The sequence below is a fragment of the Asparagus officinalis genome, chromosome 8 (assembly GCF_001876935.1).
Source record: "Asparagus officinalis chromosome 8, Aspof.V1, whole genome shotgun sequence".
NCBI classification, from domain to species: Eukaryota; Viridiplantae; Streptophyta; class Magnoliopsida; order Asparagales; family Asparagaceae; genus Asparagus; species Asparagus officinalis.
In genome coordinates, this window is record NC_033801.1 from 52,063,573 (window position 1) to 52,088,478 (window position 24,906).

General features: G+C 41.8%; 2 protein-coding genes across 2 annotated transcripts; both read right to left on the reverse strand.

The window, feature by feature from the left end:
• LOC109821243 lies at positions 22,979-23,473 on the reverse strand. The gene has a single exon (XM_020387424.1). It carries the CDS (start codon positions 23,471-23,473, stop codon positions 22,979-22,981), a length of 495 nt encoding a protein of 164 aa, XP_020243013.1.
• On the reverse strand, positions 23,879-24,184 carry LOC109821244 (zinc finger CCHC domain-containing protein 9-like). Its single transcript, XM_020387425.1, has one exon. The coding sequence runs from the start codon at positions 24,182-24,184 to the stop codon at positions 23,879-23,881; it is 306 nt and encodes a 101-aa protein (XP_020243014.1).

Here is a 24,906-nt window from a genome sequence, read left to right on the forward strand (position 1 = left end):
ATCTTCCGATTTTTATAATCCAAAAACCGGTAACCAAACTCATCACCACCATAACCAACAAAACACATTTGTTAGATTTGGCATCAAGTTTACTTCTTTTAGCAGAATCTATGTGTACATAGGAGATACAACCAAAAATTCTTAAATGCGAAAGGTTTACCTCTTTTCTGCTCCACGCTTCATCCGGTATTCCACCATCCAAGGGAACTGAGGGACCGCGGTTGATTAGGTAGGCTGTGGTATTGATAGCTTCAGCCCATAGAAACTTGGGCAAGCCGACATGTATCCTCATGCTTCTGGCACGTTCATTCAAAGTTCTATTCATGCGTTCCGCTACACCATTCTGCTGTGATGTCATGGTTATAGTTTTCTCCATCTTGATCCCGTTGTTTACGCAAAATTCTTTGAATCGACTGTCTTTGTACTCTACTCCATTGTCTGACCTTAACCGCTTTATCTTCAAACCAGTTTAATTTTCCACCATGGCCTTCCATTTTCTGAAGGTATCAAAGACTTCTGATTTCTTCTTCAGAAAATAGACCCACACGTTCCTTGTAGAATCATCAATGAAGGTGACATAGTACAATGAACCTGCAAGAGATGAAACTGGAGATGGCCCCCATACATCGGTATGAACCAACTCTAACTTTTCTGCCTTGGGTGTCTTACCAATCTTTACAAAACTGACTTTCTTCTGTTTGCCAAAGAGGCAATCCTCGCAGAGGCCAACATCCATATTTTTCAGATCCGGCAGCTTCCCTTTTGACAAAAGTGTCTTCATCCATTTCTCGCTCATATGGCCAAACCTTTAGTGCCATAGGTTTGATTTTTCATCTGCATCTGTTACTGCAATAATATTCTCTAGGTTAGAGGTTACATAGAGAGTACCACTTTTCTTACCTCGAGCAATGACGAGTGCTCCATTGGTAATCTTCCATTCATGACTTGAGAAAGTTATACAGTAACCCTCTGCAATAATATGCTCGTAAATTTAGAATCCATGATTCAATCGGACCGTTGACGCTTAGAATCATAGCATCACCTCCTTCCTCGGTCACGTTGGCAGACTCCTGTGCACCGGTATTTTTCTTCGATGCCCGACACTCCCTCTTGAAATGACCCTTCTTGCCACAATTGTAGCACTTAAAATCTTTCTTTCCCGATCTAGATTTGCTTGCTCTAGAATTTGATTTGCCATGATTTGAACTTCTTTCTGAAAACCAATCTAGAAAAGGTTACTTTTACGGTGAAGTGAACTACACAACAATACTGAAGCAGTGACATGAAGGTGAAATTGGCCCGAGGAAAGTGAAAGAAAGGGAATGAGCGCCCAAATGAAAACCCGTACTCTGAAAGTTTTGATGTTGTAGTTATTGATGTATTGCTTATATATGAGATGCACTTGGTAAGCGGCCTACCTACTTGTTATTGATGGATGTCTTGAGTGCTTTAGTTATTGAAATGCCCTGAAAATTTTGAAGATTAAGATCGAACTATGTTTGTGCTCAAATCTCTACAGAAAAGAATGGTTTTACTTTTCAGGGTGCCTCGTTCCATTTTCCATTTGTTAATGGTGTTATACTTATAAGGAACATAAGTATTTCTTCCCACATTTTGTGAAATAATTTGTCGGGATGTTTTCTCATTTGAGAGCTTTTGAGGTAGTAGCTGGTTGACTTGGCAGTGAGGTATATTATGAAGGTGTTAAGCATGAAAAGGAGCTAAAAATGAGCTTTGCTAATAGGACAGAAAATAAAAGGTTAAAGCGGAAAGTGTTGCTATAAGTGGGCGTATGGGGTTGATATGTGCAGATAGGAAAGAAAATAGAATATCGAGGTGGTGCTATTAGCTACTTTGAGTGGGATTTTAGTGATTTTATTATTCTTTGTCTGAGCAGACTACGTACTATGTATATCAAGTGTACTGAACCACTCATTATAAGTATATGTCACGTCAAATTAGAGGTAAGAATTGGATTATCTTAATTAGTTGAATGAAATATGGTGATACGGTGTATTAAATATCTAGACAATCATCTAAGGTTTCAAGCATAGACAAATGACTCTGTATAGTGATTCCGTGCATACTATTCTTCCTAACAAAAAATTTTCCCTTTCTACCGACCAAATCATCAAAATAAAAAGTAAAGAAATAAAGTGAAATAACACCGCTACAAAAAAATTATTTATTTAGGTTTTTTTTACGGTGCGATCCTAGGTGAATTGAAAGTTTGAAAGTCACTTTTTTTTTTGCAAGTGGAAAAATATATTAAGTGAAATACATTGTTTGCTTACAAAATTAAATTATTATTGAAAGTAGATATGTAAAGATGATACGGCAATATCATTTTATTTTTTATAGTTATTAATATTATATTATATTTTCAATTATCTTTTGATAGCTATATATAAATGATCCGAAAGTGGATTTTATGTACTAGATAATTAAAGTAACAACATAAAAACAGTATAACACTGATGACAGTAAGTTTGACACCTGATGATGGGTTTTATTCTTATTATAGCCCTTAGATTAATTTAAGCCCGATCCACATATCCTGGCCTATTAAGCACCGAGCCCCATCTCCCATTCTCAGTTGTGTCCAAACCTCTCGAAAACCGTTGCTTCCATTTCCCCCCTCTGATCGCCGCCCCTAATGGCGTCGCAGCGACACCTAAACCTAACCCTAACCCGCCATTTCCGATCTCTCCTCTCCTCATCTCCTCCTCCTTCTCTCATCAAATCTCAAACCCTAACTCTTCGATCTCTTCACCTCTCAACCCTCAAAAACCCTCACTCCAACTCCATCCTCCCACTTTATCAACATCAATCCATCGATACTCCTCGAAGTCGCCATTTCTCTTCTCAACCTTCGGATCCATTGGGAGACGATGATGAAGACGACGAAGAGGAAGAAGAAGGAGAATACGAAGAAGAAGAAGATGATGATGATGATGATGAAGGCGATGAGAGCTGCAATGGATCGGTGAAGAAATTTCGGGCGAGTGGGAAATCTGAGGAGGAGAAAGCGAACGAGGCTGCTGATATCGGGTACAAAGTGATTGGGCCGCTTGATCCTTCAGAGCGGCCGTTTAAACCTTGGGAGCCTGTTTTTGCTGTTGTTCAGGTCTGTGACTTTTGACTTTCTTTTGGTTTTAAAACTTTACAAGGTTTTGTCCTTTGGACTGTATTGTTTGTGTTTATTATAGATTGGTTCGCACCAGTTTAAAGTTAGTAACGGGGATTCGATTTTCACTGAAAGGTTGAAGTTTTGCGATGTTAATGACAAGGTAAGGTGTTGCGTATTGAAGACTTTTGGGTTCTTTTGATTTTTACAATATATACAACTTTCACCTGTAACGTGGAATTGTTAGTCTGGGGAATTTGGCCACATTGCAACAGGAAATTATAAGTTTAGTTATGAAATTACAATATAAATGTTTGTTACTGTAAAACATTCAGTTATTGTGCACATCACGCTGACGCATACTTTTGTCGAGGTTACTTGTATACAAAGGATAAGACTTTCGTGTTCTTATGCAAGGTCCCAATTCAATAGAATAATCTTGTTGTGGAGGTCAATACTACTTACCATCTGTTTCTTCTCAAAGATTAATTATTGGATTTATTGCTTCTTTCTAAAATTAAAAAAATTCCCAAGATGCTCCTTTAACACGACTCTTTTCCCTAATTTTTCTTCTAGATTCCTAGAATATGTTGTATACCTATCTTGTCTCAAACTTCCCACCTAAATTCGTTTTGGGAAACTAAAAGATGCCTAAGCTGATATCAGTGACAAATTTCAAGTATAACTTTTTTCCTACTTTCTCTTCTAGAATGTATTGTGTAACCGTCTTATCTCTTAATTCTGTCCTTTTTCCATTTCGAATTATTTGGCAGTTTGACTTATCTTAAAGTACGCCGTCATGTAGCCATATCTGGGTTGAAACCCACTTATGGATTTAATTTTCTCATGTTGTTTACTCCCTTTAAAATTGCCAAGAGATGTTACCGGCCTGCAATCACTTTGTTCCACATAATATTGTTAAACATATTTGTGTGGAAGTTTCAATTTGCATTTGCACTTAATATTCATTTTGTTGCAAGTGCCAACCTTCTCCACAAATTAATTGCCTAATTAATTGGTTTTTTAGTTCATCATCTTTGTTTTTGCTGATAGATTCCTATTAGGGAACTACTTCAGGACTAGTCTGAACATCATTTTCAGAAATTTCCTCAAATTCAACAAATTCCTTTGTTTCAACTTTTGTATTGGAGCTACTTGATTCTGCAATTGATCTGGTTTTGTACATCACATTCTCATTAAATATGACATCTCTGCTTCTGATGAACTTCCGATTTTTATAATCCCAAAACCGGTAACCGAACTCATCACCACCATAACCAACAAAAACACATTTGTTAGATTTGGCATCAAGTTTACTTCTTTCAGGAGAATCTATGTGTACATAAGAGATACAACCAAATATTCTTAAATGCGAAAGGTTTACCTCTTTTCTGCTCCATGCTGCATCCAATATTCCACCATCCAAGGGAACTGAGGGACCGCGGTTGATTAGGTAGGCTGCGGTATTGATAGCTTCAGCCCATAGGAACTTGGGCAAGCCGGCATGAATCCTCATGCTTCTAGCACGTTCATTCAAAGTTCTATTCATGCGTTCCGCTACACCATTCTGCTGCGGTGTCAAGGGAACATTTTTCTCCATCTTGATCCCGTTGTTTGCGCAAAATTCTTTGAATCTACTGTCTTTGTACTCTCCTCCATTGTCTGCCCTTAACTTCTTTATCTTCAAACCAGTTTCATTTTCCACCATGGCCTTCCATTTTCTGAAGGTATCAAAGACTTCTGATTTCTTCTTCAGAAAATAGACCCACACATTCCTTGTAGAATCATCAATGAATTTGACATAGTACAGTGAACCTGCAAGAGTTGAAATTGGAGATGGCCCCCATACGTCGGTATGAACCAACTCTAACTTTTCTGCCCTGGGTGTCTTGATAATCTTTGCAAAACTGACTTTCTTCTGTTTTCCAAAGATGCAATCCTCGTAGAGGCCAACATCCACATTCTTTAGATCCGGCAGCTTCCCTTTTGACTTCATCCATTTCTCGCTCATATGGCCCAGCCTTTAGTGCCATAGGTTTGATTTTTCATCTGCATCTGTTACTGCAATAATATTCTCTACGTTAGAGGTTACATAGAGAGTACCACTTTTCTTACCTAGAGCAATGACGAGTGCTCCTTTGGTAATTTTCCATTCATGACCTGAGAAAGTTATACAGTAGCCCTCTCCATCAAGCTGTCCTACGGAGATCAAATTTCTTTTAAGGCCAGGAATATGTCTCACTCCTTGCAGCTTCCATGTGGTCTGATTTGGCAATTTTAATCGGATGTCTCCCTTACCAACGATCTTTAAGGTTTCATCATCTGCTAGATGTACCTTTTCGAAATCACCGCTGACGTTGTTCTCCATGATTTCCCAGCAAGGGGTGGCATGGTAGGATGCTCCTAAATTAAAAATCCATGATTCAATCGGACCGTTGATGCTTAGAATCATAGCATCACCTCCTTCCTCGGTCACGTTGGCAGACTCCTGTGCGCCGGTATTTTTCTTCGATGCCCGACACTCCCTCTTGAAATGACCCTTCTTGCCACAGTTGTAGCACTTAAAATCTTTCTTTCCCGATCTAGATTTGCTTGTTCAAGAATTTGATTTGTCGTGATTTGAACTTCTTCCTGAAAGCCAATCTAGAAAAGGTTACTTTTACGGTGAAGTGAACCACACAACAATACTGAAGCAGAGACATGAAGGTGAAATTGGCCTGAGGAAAGTGAAAGAAAGGGAATGAACGCCCATATGAAAACCCGTACTCTGAAAGTTTTGAGTTGTAGTTATTGATGTATTGCTTATATTATTGATGGATGTCTTGAGTGCTTTAGTTATTGAAATGCCCTAAAAATTTTGAATATTAAGATCGAACTATGTTTGTGCTCAAATCTCTACAGAAAAGAATGGTTTCAGTTTTCAGGGTGCCTCGTTCCATTTTCCATTTGTTAGTGATGTTATACTTATAAGGAACATAAGTATTTCTTTCCATATTTTGTGAAATAATTTGTCAGGATGTTTTCTCATTTGAGAGCTTTTGAGGTAGTAGCTGGTTGACTTGGCAGTGAGGTATATTGTGAAGGTGTTAAGCATGAAAAGGAGCTAAAACGATCTTTGCTAATAGGACAAAAAATAAAAGGTTAAAGCGGAAAGCGTTGCTATAAGTGGGTGTATGGGGTTGATATGTGCAAATAGGACAAAAAATAGCATATCAAGGTGGAGTTATTAGCTTCTTTGAGTGGGATTTTAGTGATTTTATTATTCTTTGTCTGAGCAGACTACGTACTATGTATATCAAGTGTACTGAACAGCTCATTATAAGTATATATCACGTCAAATTAGAGGTATGAATTGGATTATCTTAATTAGTTGAATGAAATATGGTGATACGGTGTATTAAATATCTAGACGATCATCTAAGGTTTCAAGCACAGACAAATGACTCGGTATAGTGATTCCGTGCATACTATTCTTCCTAACAAAAAATTTCTCCTTTCTACCGACCAAATCATCAAAAGAAAAAGTAAAGAAATAAAGTGAAATAACATCACTACAAAAAATTTATTTATTTAGGTTTTTTTACCGTGCGATCCAAGACTATGAACTCCTCACTCTAGAATGTACAAGTGAATTGAAAGTATGAAAGTTACATTTTTTTTTTGCAAGTGGAAAAATATATTAAGTGAAATACATTTTTTACTTACAAAATTAAATTATTATTGAAAGTAGATATGTAAAGATGATACGGCAATATTATTTTATATTTTATAGTTATTAATATTAAGTGAAATACATCTTTTGATAGCTACATATAAATGATCTGAAAGTGGATTTTATATACTCGATAATTAATGTAACAACATAAAAACAGCATAACACTGATGATAGTAAGTTTGACACTTGATGATGGGTTTCATTCTTATTATAGCCCTTAGATTAATTTAAGCCTGATCCACATATCCTGGCCCATTAAGCACCGAGCCCCATCTCCCATTCTCAGTTGTGTCCAAACCTCTCCAAAACCCTCGCTTCCATTTCCCCCCCTGATCGCCTCCCCCAATGGCGTCGTAGCGACGCCTAACCCTAACCCTAACCCGCCATTTCCGATCTCTCCTCTCCTCATCTCCTCCTCCTTCTGTCATCAAATCTCAAACCCTAACTCTTCGATCTCTTCACCTCTCAACCCTCAAAAACCCTCACTCCAACTCCATCCTCCCACTTTATCAACATCAATCCATCGATCCTGCTCGAAGTCGCCATTTCTCTTCTCGACCTTCGGATCCATTGGGAGACGATGATGAAGACGACAAAGAGGAAGAAGAAGGAGAATATGAAGAAGAAGAAGAAGAAGATGATGATGATGAATGCGATGAGAGCTGTAATGGATCGGTGAAGACATTTCGAGCGAGTGGGAAATCTGAGGAGGAGAAAGCGAACGAGGCTGCTGATATCGGGTACAAAGTGATTGGGCCGCTTGATCCTTCAGAGTGGTCGTTTAAACCTTGGGAGCCTATTTTTGCTATTGTCCAGGTGTGTGACTTTTGACTTTCTTTTGGTTTTAAAACTTTACAAGGTTTTGTTTTTTGGACTGTATTGTTTGTGTTTATTGAAGATTGGTTCGCACCAGTTTAAAGTTAGTAACGGGGATTCGATTTTCACTGAAAGGTTAAAGTTTTGTGATGTTAATGACAAGGTAAGGTGTTGCATATTGAAGACTTTAGGGTTCTTTTGATTTTTACAGTATATGCAACTTTAACCTGTAACGTGGAATTGTTAGTCTGGAAACTATAAGTTTAGTCATGAAATTATGATATAAATGTTTGTTACTGTAAAACATTCAGTTATAGTGCACATCACGCTGACACATACTTTCGTGTTCTTATGCAAGGTCCTAATTTAGTAGAATAATCTTGTTGTAAATGCCCTTACGTGTGTCATTATGCAAACTTAACTTGGTTTACGTTCGGCTTGTTTGCTGCAGATCTTCTCATCTAATGTCTGAGATGTCAATCCTTCCATTTTTCTCTTGTTGCATTGTTCTTAAAGAGCATATTACGACAGTTGAGAAGTGTGATTTAATAGAATGGTCCAATGTCTATACCCATAACTATTCAAGATGACTGCTTACCATATGTTTCTTCTTAAAGATTAATTATTGGATTTATAGCTTCTTTCTGAAATTAATAAAATTCCCAAGATGCTCCTTTAACATGACTCTTTTCCCTAATTTTTCTTCTAGATTCCTAGAATATGATGTATACCCATCTTATCTCAAACTTCCCACCTAAATTCGTTTTGTGAAACTAAAAGATGCCTAAGCTGATATCAGTAACAAATTTCAAGTATAGCTTTTTTCCTACTTTCTCTTCTAGAATGTATTGTGTAACTGTCTTATCTCTTAATTCTGTCCTTTTTCCATTTCGAATTATTTGGCAGTTTGACTTATCTTAAAGTACGCCGTCATGTAGCCAAATCTGGGTTGAAACCCACTTATGGATGTAATTTTCTCATGTTGTTTACTCCCTTTAAAATTGCCAAGAGATGTTACCGGCCTGCAATCACTTTGTTCCACATAATATTGTTAAACATATTTGTGTGGAAGTTTCAATTTGCATTTCTACTTAATATTCATTATGTTGCAAGTGCCAACCTTCTCCACAAATTAATAGCCTAATTAATTGGTTTTTCAGTTCATCATCTTTGTTTTTGCTGATAGACTCTTGTTAGGGAACTACTTCAGGACTAGTCTGAACATCATTTTCGGACATCTCCTCAAATTCAACAAATTCCTTTGTTTCTACTTTTGTATTGGAGCTACTTGATTCTGCAATTGATCTGTCTTTATACATCACATTCTCATTGAATATGACATCTCTGCTTCTGAAGATCTTTCGATTTTTATAATACCAAAACCGGTAACCGAACTCATCACCATCATAACCAACAAAAACACATTTGTTAGATTTGGTATCAAGTTTACTTCTTTCAGCAGAATCTATGTGTACATAAGAGATACAACCAAAAATTCTTAAATGCGAAAGGTTTGCCTCTTTTCTGCTCCACGCTTCATCTGGTATTCCACCATCCAAGGGAACTGAGGGACCGCGGTTGATTAGGTAGGCTGCGGTATTGATAGCTTCAGCCCATAGGAACTTGGGCAAGCCAGCATGTATCATCATGCTTCTGGCACGTTCATTCAAAGTTCTATTCATGCGTTCCGCAACACCATTCTGCTACGGTGTCATGGGAACAGTTTTCTCCAACTTAATCCCGTTGTTTGCGCAAAATTTTTGAATCTACTGTCTTTGTACTCACCTCCATTGTCTGACCTTAACCGCTTTATCTTCAAACCAGTTTTATTTTTCACCATGGCCTTCCAATTTCTAAAGGTATCAAAGACTTCTGATTTCTTCTTCAGAAAGTAGACCCACACATTCCTTGTAGAATTATCAATGAAGGTGACATAGTACATGTAGGCGTATAAAACTGCCTACAGGTTCTTTAACACAACTCGACGACGCCGATTCGACAAACCGACCATCGGGCGACGTATCCAAACATGATCGTTAGTCCACAACACCGAAGCCAAGTGATACGCGACGAAGCGGATTAACGAGGCTACGAGACTAACGAACCGCACGCAAACAACGGAATAAATCCACTCGCGTACGGAATCAAGCTAACGGATTGAGGAATCAACGAGTCATCCAAACAAGAGCGGACTCGAACGAATCACGATCGATTTAAGATCAGTTTCGGACTCAAATTCAAAAGTGGATTTACTGCCAAATCAGGAACCGGATTTACTGCCAAATCAGGTCAACGAATCAAGTCCGAACAGGTCAACCACAAAACGGACACAACAACGGGAAAAACCCAACACCAAGAGGGGCTCGGCCTAAACCGAGCCACCTCAAGGTGGCTCGGTGTGTCGGCCACCTGTGCGCGGGCGTAGTAAAGGTGGCCTATAAATAGAGGGCTTGGTTCATTTGTTCAGAGGTTGGAATTTTTTGGAGGCGAAGCTCTGCAGGATTCAAGGCTCAGAACTTAAAAAAGATCGAAGCTTTGGGACTTTGAGGACTTGCTTTCCCAGATCTGATGCTCGGCGATCGTCAACGCTAAATAAGGCAAGAGTTCGAGAGGGACCGGATCTCAGATCTACGCAGGCATCCTTCGGATCAAAGCTTGGCCTTTGATCCTGAGAACTAGGGCGATTATTTCCTTGGTGAATTAATCCCCCCCGGCTATTATTTCCTTTGCGAAATAATACCCGTCATACTGCATAGATCCGACCAGATCTAGATCGCGCGTTCACCGTGAACAATCTGGCGACCACAGTGGGAGCCGCCGATTTCGCTGCCGAGATCGGAGCGTCGCAGCCGCGGATCTCAATCCCGGTCGTGGAGGAGGTCGAATACGAGTTCGACCAGCAGAAGTTCGAGGAGTACTTGTCGTCCTCGTCCGGATCAACCTCCCCCCGCTAGTCCAAAAAGTTCTCCTCCAGGAGAAAAACTCGTTGGTATGAAGACGTTGAAAACACCAACGAAGATCTCGCCCCGTTTGATGCCAAAGTCGCATCGGGTGAAATTCCTCCGATTCCCAACCAGGGAAGATCTGCTCTGGCCAACCCTTCTGCCGCAGAGGGCGTGGTGACTCTCTCGAAGAGAGCCCGCCAAAGGCAACGTCAACGCCTTGCGAAGCAATTCGTAAAGGCCATGAAGTCAGTTGACGGGATCCGCTACAGCGCGGATCTGAAGAACAAGAGAGGCAAACAGCCCCAACAACAGATGAACGACGCCTCTTCCAAGCCGCCAACAATGGAATGGGTCTGTGTCAAACGGAATCGTTCGACGCTGGAAGAACGCATCCGCAAATACCGTGCACTATCAGCGCAGGCGCGGGCTCAAGCCGAAGAAGCCCGCAGAAAGCTGCAGAAAGAGGAGAAACCGCCATCAACCCGCAAAGCTTGGAAACCGAAGTCTGAAGCGGCGATTCAGACTAAGGAGCAACAACTGCAGCCTCCGAAAGTTCAACCTCCGGCGAATCAATCTAGACCGCTGATGATTTCCACAACTGCTCCGGGAGATCCCGCAGGACCATCCCAAAAAAGGAAGTCAGTCTTGGAGCGCCTCGGTCCACTTCCTGAGGAGCGAAGCAAAGCTCCAATTCAAGGATGTTTGGGCCCACTAAGAAAGCCCCGAACGAATCAACATGCTAGGGGTCGCCGCAACCCTCAACATGACAAAGAAATCATGGCACCCAAGCGCACTACTTTGCGCATTGAAGTTCAGGAGCCCATTGAGAATTCACGCCCACAAAGGCGCGTTTCGAGGCGCGTGACTCTCGAAAGTCCGAAGAAGGTAATTTGCTCTCAGAAGGAAACGTTATCGTCTGATGATGATTGTGTTATACCTGAGAAATCGTGCCAACACACGATGGGTTGCTCCGATTTTCAAACGGAAGAGCTGTACTATCGTGTTGGGGGTACGAGCAAAGCCAGAAAGAGAAGTCCTCGAAGGCTAGAAACTCAGTGCCCTTGTTCAAAGCTCATTCGGGCGGTACTTTCTGAGTGCAACTGCATCAAGGCAGTCCCCGAGAGAATTTCAGTGTTCGAAAGGCTCAGTACCGAAACGCCGAAACCAAGGCCTAGGCGTTTCCGACGAAGAAGAAGGATGGTCGAAGACGGAGAATTTCCGAGGGTCACCACCAATATGACCAGCAAAAGGGCATCAACACAAGATAATCCCGAGTCAATTCCGCCATTACCCCGGTATCTAACTCGTCTGCAGTCCGGAGCCATCATATGAGGAACTTATGGTGGGGTTCGGACAAGATTACCGTCAGAAGATGAAGAATCAGATTCCTGCTCTGCTGTCGCATCAGACAATACAGTATCCAGCGAGGGACAACCCCGTGAGTCACTGATGATCAGCGAAACAAGTAGCCAAGATGCTCGAAGAAGCCATGGCTAAACAACAAGAGAGCTTCAAGTTTGAAATGCAGATGGCCATGTAAAACATGAGAGAAATGCATGACCAACAAATCCAAGCATTGACGAACCAGCAAGGCGAGCCGAGTCATCGTAACCAGGTTAATCTGGAAGATGAGGGCACAAATGTAAATGAGACTCATAATGCCAATAATCCTCCCGTCAATGCAGGGGGTGGTAACGAGAATGCTAGCGAAAACACAGATGAAAGCTTGAAGATTAAAAATCTCGAGAGCAAAATCAATACGCTGATTTCCGCTCAAGAGATTAAGAAGACGGGCATTCCTTGTCCCTACCCTAGAGAATGGGAATCGATCCCATATCCGGCGAAGTTCAATCTAATTAACTTCACGCCGTTTAATGGGATGGGTTCACCTACTCAGCATTTGATTTACTTCAAATCGCACCTGGGGGTTATCTCTGGTAACAAGCCTCTGATGGTACGGTCCTTCGTTGGCACTCTTCGTGGAGCCGCCTTCGATTGGTATCACCACCTTAAGCCAGGAAGCGTGAATAGCTGGGACGACATGGAGACAAAATTCCTTGCTAACTTCTTCGACGATGACACCGAGATATCCATCGGAATGTTGCTCGACGAGAAACAAAAGGACGGGGAATTGGTCGATACCTTCGTCAAGAGGTTCCGGAACAAGGCGATGAACTCTCGGGACCCGATCACTGAGGAGTTCATTCTCCAGACTTGTCAGAACAACCTCTCTTTGGATGTGTTGGAAGCAATGGGAACAGCACCGTCTGACACTTGGAAGGACTTGAAGGTGCGCGGTGAACAAGCCGAACGCTTCCTCTGAAGGAAGAAGGCCGAGAGGAACCGACCAACGGCTAATCCGCTGAACTCGAACTTCGCCTCTCGTGATAAGGGCAAGGCACCTGCAACTGCTGTTGGTGCTAATCGGACGTCACAACAGCAATCCCGAAGGTAGCAAAAGACTTCGGACAGGAGACTCAAAAAAGAGTATTCCTTCGTGGACGGAGACGTTCCAGCCATCTTTGAATCCCTCCTTGGAAGCAATAAGATCAAGCTACCACCTATCACAAATCAGGAGGAAGCTGACAACACGACGGATCCAAAGTACTGTGCATACCACAGGAGGGTCGTTCATCCCACCAAGGATTGCTTTGCTCTTAAGAATAGCATCCAAACCTTGGTTGAAGCCGGCGTTATATCGCTCAATTAAGTCGAATCTCATTCCTCCACCAGGTGCATGAGGTTAAACTGCTCCCTGCATACTCCGACAAGTATAAGAGTATAAACTGCTTCTTAACCCTCTGATCGGTATAAGAGGTTAAACTGCTCCCTAATACTCCAATAGGTATATGAGTCTAAACTGTTTCCTACCGTTGATGGGAAGTTCCTGGAGAATTTTATACGTAATATTCTTAAGGATAACCCGATCATACAACCAGATGCAATGATAAACCCAGTTTTGCGAAGAAGCTGGGGGTGGATGATTCATGTAACGGGAAATTCCCGAAAGGATGTTACATGTAATAAACACTAAACCCCCTTCAAGTGATTTGTACGAATCAACACTCCTACGGTAACTTGTACTCTCACTCTCACTTTTTGCTTGGTCAAACTCAACACTCCTACGGTAACTTGTACTCTCACTCTCACTTTTTGCTTGGTCAAACCTTCCTACAGTTAGGACCACAATCAAAAAAAATCCCCTCTCGATTCCTGCAATGAACGAGAGGTCCACAAATCGAGTGATCAAACCTTCCTACAGTTAAGATCACTCCAAACTCCCGCTTGGTCAAACCTTTCTACAGTTAGGACCACAGCCAAAATCTCCTCTCGATTCCTTCCATGAACGAGAGGTCCACTTTCAAATCGAGTGATCAAACCTTACTACAGTTAGGATCACCTCAAAATTCCGCTTGGTCAAACCTTCCTACAGTAAGGATCAAAATAACAATTCACTCTCGATAAACGAGAAATTCATCTTTAGTTCGATGATCAAACCTTCCTACAGTTAGGGTCATCTCAAACCCCTGCTTGGTCAAACCTTCTTACAGTTAGGACCAAAACCACAATTCACTCTCGATAAACGAGAAATTCATCTTTAGTTCGGTAATCAAACCTTCCGACAGTTAGGGTTATCCGAATCTTTTCGATTCTCGGAGTGGAGATCCCACTCCATATTCAACATTGTGGTAGGTTGTTATTAATAACACCAAAATCCATGCCTTACACGCATGGGGAATTTCATCCTGAATCCTAAGAAAGGATATGCCGACGCCTAACACGCGTCGCCGGTTTAGTCTTTCCCCGTAGAAAAAGATACCAGAGTTAGATTCTGGGGTATTTTATCCCGAAGCCTAAGTGGGGATAAGTCAGTGTCTAATACACGTTGCTGGATAGCCTATCCCCATAACAATGGCGAAGTCTACGTATTCGAAGTCGTAGCAGCAAAGTCTAAGAGAATTCACTCTCTTAGCACAACGTTACATGCGGAACGGATTTAGACAATCCGCATGCTAGCCCGACTCAAACGGTAGTCGGTAAAGGCTAATCAAATCCGTTTAGGGCTAGGGGTTAGCCAAAAATCCTAAAGTCAACACCTAACACGTGTCGCCGGGTAACCTATTCCCGTAACAAGTGGTTAAGCCTATGTATTCAACATCATAGCACAAAGTCTAGGGGAGTTCATTCTCTTAGCACAACGTTACATGCGGAACGGATTTAGACAATCCGCATGCTAGCCTGACTCAAACGGTAGTCGGTAAAGGCTAATCAAATCCGTTTAGGGCAAGGGGTTAGCCAAAAATCCTAAAGTCAACACCTAATACGTGTCGCTGGGTAGCCTATTCCCGTAACAAGTGGTTAAGCCTATGTATTCAACATCATAGCACAAAGTCTAGGGGAGTTCATTCCTTTAGCACAACGTCACATGCGGAACGGACTAAAACAATCAACATGTAAGCCCGACTCAAACGGTAATCGGTAAAAGCACGTCAAATCCGTTGAAGGCTGAGGATTTGCCAAAAATCCTAAGTCAACGTCTCACACACGTTGCTGTTTAGTCTTTTCACAAGAGAAAGACGAAGTCTACGTATTCAATATCGTAGCACTAAAAGGGTTAACTCTTTTAGCTTAACGTCACATGCGGAACGGACTTGAACAATCTGCATGCTAGCCCGACTCAAACGGTAGTCGGTAAAGGCTCATCAAACCCGTTGATGGCTGAGAATTTTCCAAAAATTCTATAAATACGAGTCATTGACGCATCAATTTTATAAATTGGTCTCGTGACTCAAGTATCTGCCACGCTCCAATTCCTTAAGAGCTTAAACTGTGTATACTCCAGCAGACGTACGAGTATAAACTGTGTCGAACATCGGACAACGCGTCGCAATGAAGCTTGGATGCCGGACAACGCGTCACAAGGAAGCTCAAACGCCGGACAACGCATTGTAAGTGAAGATTCAACGCCGACGACTGATGGTCAGTTCTATGTTGAAACAGCAAACTCGAGCTAAAAAGTCAGGAAATCGAGAATCGACTTCAAGTTCAAAATTCCGACAGACGGTCAGACAATAAACGCAGCACCGGAACCCTTACAGACATTCGACAAAGCACCGAATAGCCTGGAGGACTGAAGGAATCAAGAAGACAAAGCACCGAATAGCCTGGAGGACTGAAGGAATCAAGAATGGAAGCCATTCCAAATATCCCGTCGGTACCAATCGAAGGATGGGACAATCATATCCAAAGCATTCCAGACTCTTCTATAAAAGAACGAGGCTGAAATACTTTGGAGGGGGTATCTGTAGGCGTATAAAACTGCCTATAGGTTCTTTAACACAACTCGACGACGCCGATTCGACAAACCGACCATCGGGCGACGTATCCAAACACGATCGTTAGTCCACAACACCGAAGCCAAGTGATACGTGACGAAGCGGATTAACGAGGCTACGAGACTAACGAACCGCACGCAAACAATGGAATAAATCCACTCGCGTGTGGAATCAAGCTAACAGATTGATGAATCAACGAGTCATCCAAACAAGAGTGGATTCGAACGAATCACGATCGATTTAAGATCAGTTTCGGACTCAAATTCAAAAGTGGATTTACTGCCAAATCAGGAACCGGATTTACTGCCAAATCAGGTCAACGAATCAAGTCCGAACAGGTCAACCACAAAACGGACACAACAACGGGAAAAACCCAACACCAAGAGGGGCTCGGCCTAAACCGAGCCACCTCAAGGTGGCTCGGTGTGTCGGCCACCTGTGCGCGGGCGTAGTAAAGGTGGCCTATAAATAGAGGGCTTGGTTCATTTGTTCAGAGGTTGGAATTTTTTAGAGGCGAAGCTCTGCAGGATTCAAGGCTCAGAACTTAAAAAAGATCGAAGCTTTGGGACTTTGAGTACTTGCTTTCCCAGATCTGGTGCTCGGCGATCGTCAACGCCAAATAAGGCAAGAGTTCGAGAGGGACCGGATCTCAGATCTACGCAGAACTAGGGTGATTATTTCCTTGGTGAATTAATCCCCCTCGGCTATTATTTCCTTTGCGAAATAATACCCGTCATACTGCATAGATCCGACCAGATCTAGATCGCGCGGTGGTCCACGGATAAACCCCGGCGCAGGCAAAGAACCCACAAAAGCGAGTGACAGCAAAACAGGAGCTCGTGATTCGTTCGAAAGGAAAGTTGTAATTTTTATTTCTTTTCTTTTGATTTCGTTGTAACCGGATCTTATAAAAAGACCGGATCTTTGTAACCGATAAACTGTTAAGAGATGAAACTGGAGATTGCCCCCATACGTCGGTATGAACCAACTCTAACTTTTCTGCCTTGGGTGTCTTGCCAATCTTTGCAAAACTGACTTTCTTCTGTTTGCCAAAGATACAATCCTCGCATATGCCAACATCCACATAATTCAGATCCGGCAGCTTTCCTTTTGACAGAAGTGTCTTCATCTATTTCTCGCTCATATGGCCAAGCCTTTAGTGCCATAGGTTTGATTTTTCATCTGCATCTGTTACTGCAATAATATTCTCTAGGTTAGAGGTTACATAGAGAGTACCCCTTTTCTTACCTCGACAAATGACGAGTGCTCCTTTGGTAATCTTCCATTCATGACCTGAGAAAGTTATACAGTAACCCTCTCCATCAAGCTGTCCTACGGAGATCAAATTTTTTTTAAGGCCAGGAATATGTCTCACTCCTTGTAGCTTCCATGTGGTCTGATTTGGCAATTTTAATCGGATGTCTCCCTTACCAACGATCTTCAAGGTTTCATCATCTGCTAGATGTACCTGTTTGAAATCACCGTTGACGTAGTTCTCCATGATTTCCTGGCAAGGGGTGGCATGGTAGGATGCACCTAAATTAAGAATCCATGATTCAATCAGACCGTTACACTTAGAATCATAGCATTACCTCCTTCCTGGGTCATGTTGGCAGACTCCTGTGCGTCGGTATTTTTTTTCGATGCCCAACACTCCCTCTTGAAATGATCCTTCTTGTCATAATTGTAGCACTTAAAATCTTTCTTTCCCGATCTAGATTTGCTTGTTCTAGAATTTGATTTGTCGTAATTTGAACTTCTTTCTGAAAGCCAATCTAGAAAAGGTTACTTTTACGGTGAAGTGAACCACACAGTAATACTGTAGCAGAGACATGAAGGTGAAATTGTGTCACGCCCCGGTTCCAAAATGTAATAGTTCAGAACGTGACTTGGCCAGCAATGCAACCATATGGTCACATTCACGCCTCTAGATCATCCTGTATATAGATATAAAGACAAGACTATACCAAAGAGCATGTACCAAGATAATAAAAGGAGTGTATAGATAAAGAAATATCGGAAATTTTCATAATTCTATATCAAGTCCATAATTTATCTAAAGAGAAAGGAAAAAATACACCATAGTCTGGAGAGCCACTTGTGGCTAAAGAAAAGCCTAAGAGAAAGGAAAAAATACACCATAGTCTGGAGAGCCACTTGTGGCTAAAGAAAAGCCTAAACAAAATATCTACCTAAATCAATTGAACTGGATAACTGATAGAATGAATGGTGATCACTGCTGATGAGCCTGCCCCTCGAAGTATTCTCGATCCTGCGAAGAAAGAACGGTTCCCGAATCTGGGGCACGCAAACCCCAGGGGAGTCAGAAAGATCCTAACAAGCATGAAAAATGAAGGAAATATGCGCGTGTAAGTGTAATGTGGCATGTATAAAGAAAAAAAATGAAAACTCAATTAAAGATGGAAAAAAATGCTGATAATAGGTATCAACCAAGGTCAATCGTAAGACACACAAGCACATTAATATTATTTTAGATGTTATTTTAATTAGAAAAGAATATTTTATGTATATAAGTCGGTTTCCCGTAAAAGAATATTTTATGTATATAAGTCAGGATGGGCCCTTATTTCATACATATATATATACCAGGATATCAAGAATGCGCACAAGCCCGCTTATATACATGTTATATTCTCTGCCTAATTCCCCTTTTATAAACCCCATGTTTTTCTGTTTAATCTAAGTGACTGTGCATGAAATGTTGTGCACTAACCACAGAGTTACCGTGGAACATCCCATCCACTCATTCAAATGGGGGACCACATTCACATGGGTTGGGGAGTGGAGGGGATTGTGCCACCTCACTACCTAGCACAAATTTTGGGCTTGCTATATATATATATATATATATATATATAATAATGGAACTAATATTTGAATAACAAATAGAAAATTTGATAAATAATCACCTAACCCTAACTAAAACTACTAACCTAACCCTGCACCCAAAACCAGCATCATCCCTTCTTCTGTTGGCAACCTCACATTCTTTAAAAACTCTAAAAAAAAAATCAAGGCCCACAAAAGAACTCAGGCCCAACAACAAAAATAAAAGTTTTTGGCGGCTAGGGGATTTGAACTCTAGACCTAGGAGTAACAATCCAAAGCAGCTGACCACAACACCAACTTGCATCTATGGCCATAATAATACAGATATGTTCATATTTGTGTTCAAACCGAATCAATACACTTATTTATGAAAAAAATTTGAAGAATCCAGGATTTGAACTAGGGACCCGTGTGTCATTGTCCAAGCAACTAACCACTACAACCTATTAAACTTTCATTATCATAACTGATGCAGATAATAAATAAACTTCGGTTTCCAGTTAAGATCCTAAATAAATACTTCCAAATTAAATAAAATAAATTTATATATTTTATATAAGTCAAAATTGTTATCTTCTGATTTGTACGAAAAATTATGTGAAATTTATAATACTCATATCAATAAAATGATAAGATCATGGGGAGGAACATAAAATAAATAAATGAGAAAAAAATTATTATCTTCTAATAATTTTAAACTTGAATTCTATTAGTTATTTCTATGAACTAGAATGGGGGAAAATAGTACTGCAGGAAGCATAAGCTAAATATATACATATACATAAATTAATTGGGGGAAGAAATGCTTGCATGAAAGAAATCCAAATAATAATGATAATAAACATAATAATTGAGGAAAGGATACTCGCATGAAAAAAACAAAAAACAAAAATAATAAAAATAATAAGATTTAAGGAAAAGAATGCTTGCCCAAATTCGTGTGAAACTCCGAAGCAAGAAAAAATCCCCCCTTTTTCAAACACGTTCCAGCCCTACGTTCTCTCTCACTCACTCACTCTCTCGCTCTCTCTCTCTCTCTCTCTCTTTATTTTTTTATTATATTATTATTTTTTTTTGGACTTCCATTCTCTGGTTTCCGTGAGATGGAAAAAATAAAGAGGGGTGGGTTTTTTTTAAAGGGGTTGTTGGGTGTGTTAGTGAGGATAAGTGGAGATCATGGGGTTAGTTAGGTTTATTAGTGAAGATTAGAGGAGATTAAGGGGTTTAGTTAGGTATTATATCACCTAAACCAAAATCTCATGATTTTTCACCCGTGAATGGATGAACAAGGGTGTGAGAGGGAGTTGTGTATGGGCTTTACTAAGTTAACACTAATGGGCCCTTTGTGTCATTTGTTTTTATTTATTTATTTATTTTTCCTTTCATCATGTGGGCCTCTAACATAATTGATTGTCAAAATAAAATAAAATAAATGAATTATTACATCCTACCCACCTAAGAAAAAGAAATTTCGTCCTCGAAATTTATCCGACCATAATAAAAACTAAAAGTCACCTGTAGCAAAGAGATGCGGATAGCGTTGATGAATATCATCCTCTCGCTCCCAGGTTGCCTCACTAGGTCCATGATGTCCCCAAGATACTAAGACAAGTGGGATAGTTCTGTGCTTGAGGACCTTCTCCTGTCGATCCAAGATCTTCATCGGTCGCTCCTCATATGATAAATTCGTCCCAATCTGAAGCTCGATGTATAGGACATGGGTCTCATCCCACACATATCGTCGAAGTTGTGATTCGTGGAACACATCATGCACTCCATCCAACGACGGAGGCAAAGCTAGCTTGTATGCCACCTCTTCTACTCTCTCCATTATCTCAAAAGGACCAATAAAACGTGGACTAAGCTTCCCGCGGCTGCCAAATCTGATAACTCCTCTAGTTGTGGATATCCTCAAGAAAACATGCTCTCCAACCTGAAACTATAGAGGTCTCCTTTTAGCATCAGCCCAGCTCTTCTGTCTATCCTGAGCTGATTTAAGGTGTTCCCGTATTGTCTTTATCCTATCCACTATCTGCACTATCATCTCAGGACCTAGCAGATGCCGCTCTCCCAAGTCATCCCAACAGGTAGGAGATCTACATTTTCTCCCATATAATGCCTCATAAGGTGCCATCTGGATGTTGGCCTGATAACTGCTGTTATAAGAAAACTCCACCAAATGTAAGTGGTCTTCCCAAGAACCCTTGAAATCCAGCATGCATGCCCGCAACATGTCCTCCAGAATCTGTATAGTCCTCTCGGATTGTCCATCTGTCTGAGGGTGGTAAGCCGTGCTGTAACTCAGTCTAGTCCCAAGACACTGCTGCAAGCTCCTCTAAAAGTGTGATAAGAATCGTGTGTCTCTATCAGAAACAATACTAACCGGTACCCCATGCAAGCGCACTATCTCCCTCATGTAGAGCTCCGCTAAACTCTCCGTTGTCTGCCCAACTCGAAATGGTATGAAGCCATCCGACTTAGTGAGTCGGTCTACTACTACCCATACGGCGTTGTTTCCCTTCTGGCTCCTCGGCAGAGCTGTGACAAAGTCCATCGTAACATGTTCCCACTTCCACTCGAGAATAGGAAGGGGCTGCAATAACCCAGCTGTTCTCTGATGCTCAGCCTTCACCTACTAACATGTTAGGCATTTTGACACAAATTGGGCTATCTCCATCTTCATTCCTAGCCACCAGTAATGCTCTTTTAAGTCCCAATACATCTTCGTGCCTCCTGGATGAATAGAAAGCACTAAACTGTGTGCCTCCTCCAACAGTTCTCGTCTAACATCACCCTTAGGCACACACAACCTACCACGGAATCGCAAGGATCCATCCTCATGTATCTGTAGATCAGTTCTCTCCCCGAACTCCACTTGTTTCTTAAATTTTTGGTACCGAGCATCCTCGAACTGGGTAGCCTTGATCCGGTCCACCAGAGTTGACTGTAAATGTAAACTCATCAACTGTCTCCCTGCTCCAGGCAATATAACCTCCATGTTCATCCTCCAGAACTCAGCTAGCAACTCCCGCTGTCTGGTGAGTCTCATCGCCACAGGTTTCCTGCTCAAATGATCTGGCACTACATTAACTCGTCCTGGGTGATATTGTAAATCAAGATCATAATCCGCCATAAGCTCTAACCACCTGCATTGTCTCATGTTGAGCTCCTTCTGAGTGAAGAAATACTTTAAGCTTTTATGATCTGTGTACCCCTCTACTCTCTGCCCCAAAAGGTAGTGCCGCCATATCTTCAATGCAAAAATCACAGCCGCCAATTCCAGATCATTAACTGGGTAGTTCCTCTCATGTGTCTTCAACTGCCTAGATGCATAAGCTACTACCGTCCCATGTTGCATCAGAACACAACCTAAACCCAAACCAGAAGCATCCGTGTGCACTACAAATCCTCCTGACTCATTTGGAATTGTCAAGACTGGTGCAGTCGTTAACTTCTTCTTTAACTCCTCAAATGCTGCTTGGCACTTTGGAGCCAACACAAACTTGACCTCCTTCCGAGTTAGCCTAGTAAGTGGTCCCGTAATCTTAGTGAAATCCTTTATGAATTTCCTATAATATCTAGCCATCCCCAAGAAACTTCGTACTTCTGTCACTAATGTAGGTGGATCTAATCTCAACACCGCATCAACCTTCTTCGGGTCCACAGAGATGCCTTCTCCTGAAATCACATGCCCCAAGAAGGACACTTGCTCCAGCCAAAACTCACACTTGTTCACTTTTCCATAAAGCTTCTCCGTCCGTAGGATTTCCAACACCGTCCTTAGATGCTCTGCATGATCTTCCTTGGTCTTGGAGTACACAATAATGTCATCGATGAACACCACAACAAACTGATCAAGATACTGGGAAAACACCTTGTTTATCAAGCTCATAAATGTAGATGGAGCATTTGTCACTCCAAATAGCATCACCAAAAACTCATAGTGCCCGTACCGTGTGCAGAATGCGGTCTTGGGTATGTCTTCCTTCCTCACCTTCAACTGATGATAACCTGACCTGAGGTCCAGCTTAGAAAACACACGAGCTTTTCTGAGCAGATCAAAAAGGTCATCAATCCTGGGAATTGGGTATTTATTTTTGATAGTAACCCGATTCAATTCCCTGTATTCAATACACATTCTTCGGCTGCCATCCGGCTTTGGCACTAACACCACTGGTGCTCCTCAAGATTAAGTACTAAGCCTGATCAATTTCTTATCAAGATACTCCTGGACTTGCTTCCGCAACTCCTCCAAATCTACTACCGGCTTTCGGTAAGGTGGTTTTGAAATAGGTGCAACTCCTGGAATAAGATCGATGACGAACTGTATATCTCGATCTGGTGGCAGACCCGGCAACTCATCAGGAAAAACGTTAAGGAATTCCTCGACAATTTCTGGTATGGGCTTCTCCTCTACCTCTATACAGGTTAATACTCCATCCATGCCTGCTCGATACTCGGGCTGCTCCATCACTTTGCTTCCACTCATGAATTCAAACTCTGGGTGGCCTGGTTTCTTGAACACTACGCTTCTGCGTTGGCAGTCGATCGTCGCATGGAAGTTATATAGCCAATCCATCCCCAAAATAACATCGAACCCGTTAGTGTCAATCACCAACAAGTCTGCAAATAGCTCCCTACCACAAACTACCACTGGGCATCTCTTACACTCCCTACTAGACATTAACACCCCGCTACCGGTATGGATATTCCAGCTCGCCTCTAAACTATCACATGGTATAGTGTGTCGTGCAATGAACTGAGTAGAAATAAAAGAATGCGATGCCCCAGAATCAAATAGGGTAAATACAAGGACTGAATACACCAAAATGATACCTGTGACTACGTCTCTAGATGCATCTGCCAGCTCAGTGGTAAGTGTCATAACTTGACCTTGTCTCTGCTGCTGCTGAGCTTGCTGTCCGTATTGCCTTGGGTGCCTCTGCTGATAAGGTGGTTGATATGGGTGCTGGAAATGAGGACCTCTCCACTGTCTCTGGCCTTGAAATTGTTGACCCCTCTGATGTCCTTAAAACATCTGCTGCTATGTGGGAAGTGGTGGCCTCAGCTGTTGTCCGCCCTGTCTAGTCTAGCCTGCTAGTACTATCGCTCCACCTGAATATCCTCCTGAGACTCCCCTACTAGTACAAGTGGTGATCTGATGATCTGCTACCCCACATGCTAAGCACAACCCATTAGCTCTCCTGCAGTCCTTCATCAAGTGCCCCGGCTTGCTGCAGAAATGGCAGATCATGTTGGTTGGTTGTGGAGTTGGTCTCGAAGCCCCTGTCTGCTGGCGCTTGGCTGGTGCTCCTCCCATCTGAGGCTTCTGCTGGTTACCTCCCGAGTTCTGTCCTACGGGGCGCTTGTTTGCCCCTCTCTTCACCGAGTTCATGATCCCAATCAACTATTCTGCCTTCCGAGCTGCCTCTAGGACATCTGCATAAGCTTCTATCCCCTTCTGATTGTAAATTTGAGTCTGAATCTCAAAGTTCAGACCCTGCATGAACCTCTGTCCCTTATCAACCTCATTCGATACCATCCCCGGGGCAAACCTGCTGAGCTTGGCAAATTCTGCTACATACTCATCTACTGTACTAGCTCTCTGCCTCAACATAACAAACTGCCTCTACATCTCAAGACGAGTTGTCTTCGGATAAAATGCCTCTAGGAAACTCTCCCGGAATATCTCCCATGAAATCGTCCTAGGCAGCTTCTCCTCCTCTGCGTCCCACCAGGTCCTGGCTACATTAATGAGCTGCAGCTGAACAATATCAACTGGGTCTTCATCTGGTATCTTTGCTGCCCTTAATAAGCAGTCCATGGTCTGCAACCACATCTTGGCCTAATATCCGCCTTCAGTCCTAGCAAAGTGTTGCGGGTTGAGCTTCCGAAAATCGGACACATTGCCCGGCCTTGCAACCTGTCGCTGCTCGTCCCTCTGACGATTATGAGCTACCAGGTCCCTAATCGCTTCTGCAAGATCAGCCTGATCGACTTGTTGTCCATCAGGGACATTTAAGCATGTATATATATAACGTTTTGCAATATGCATGGTTATATATACCTTTGTAATTAAGTTGAAATTTCACAAGTTTCCTTGCCCTCTTATACATT

Bases quoted from the DNA above. Each gene is read 5' to 3' on its own strand.
- LOC109821243 (XM_020387424.1), bottom strand. From the start codon at position 23,473: ATGTCTAGTAGGGAGTGTAAGAGATGCCCAGTGGTAGTTTGTGGTAGG.
- LOC109821244 (XM_020387425.1), bottom strand. From the start codon at position 24,184: ATGAACTCGGTGAAGAGAGGGGCAAACAAGCGCCCCGTAGGACAGAAC.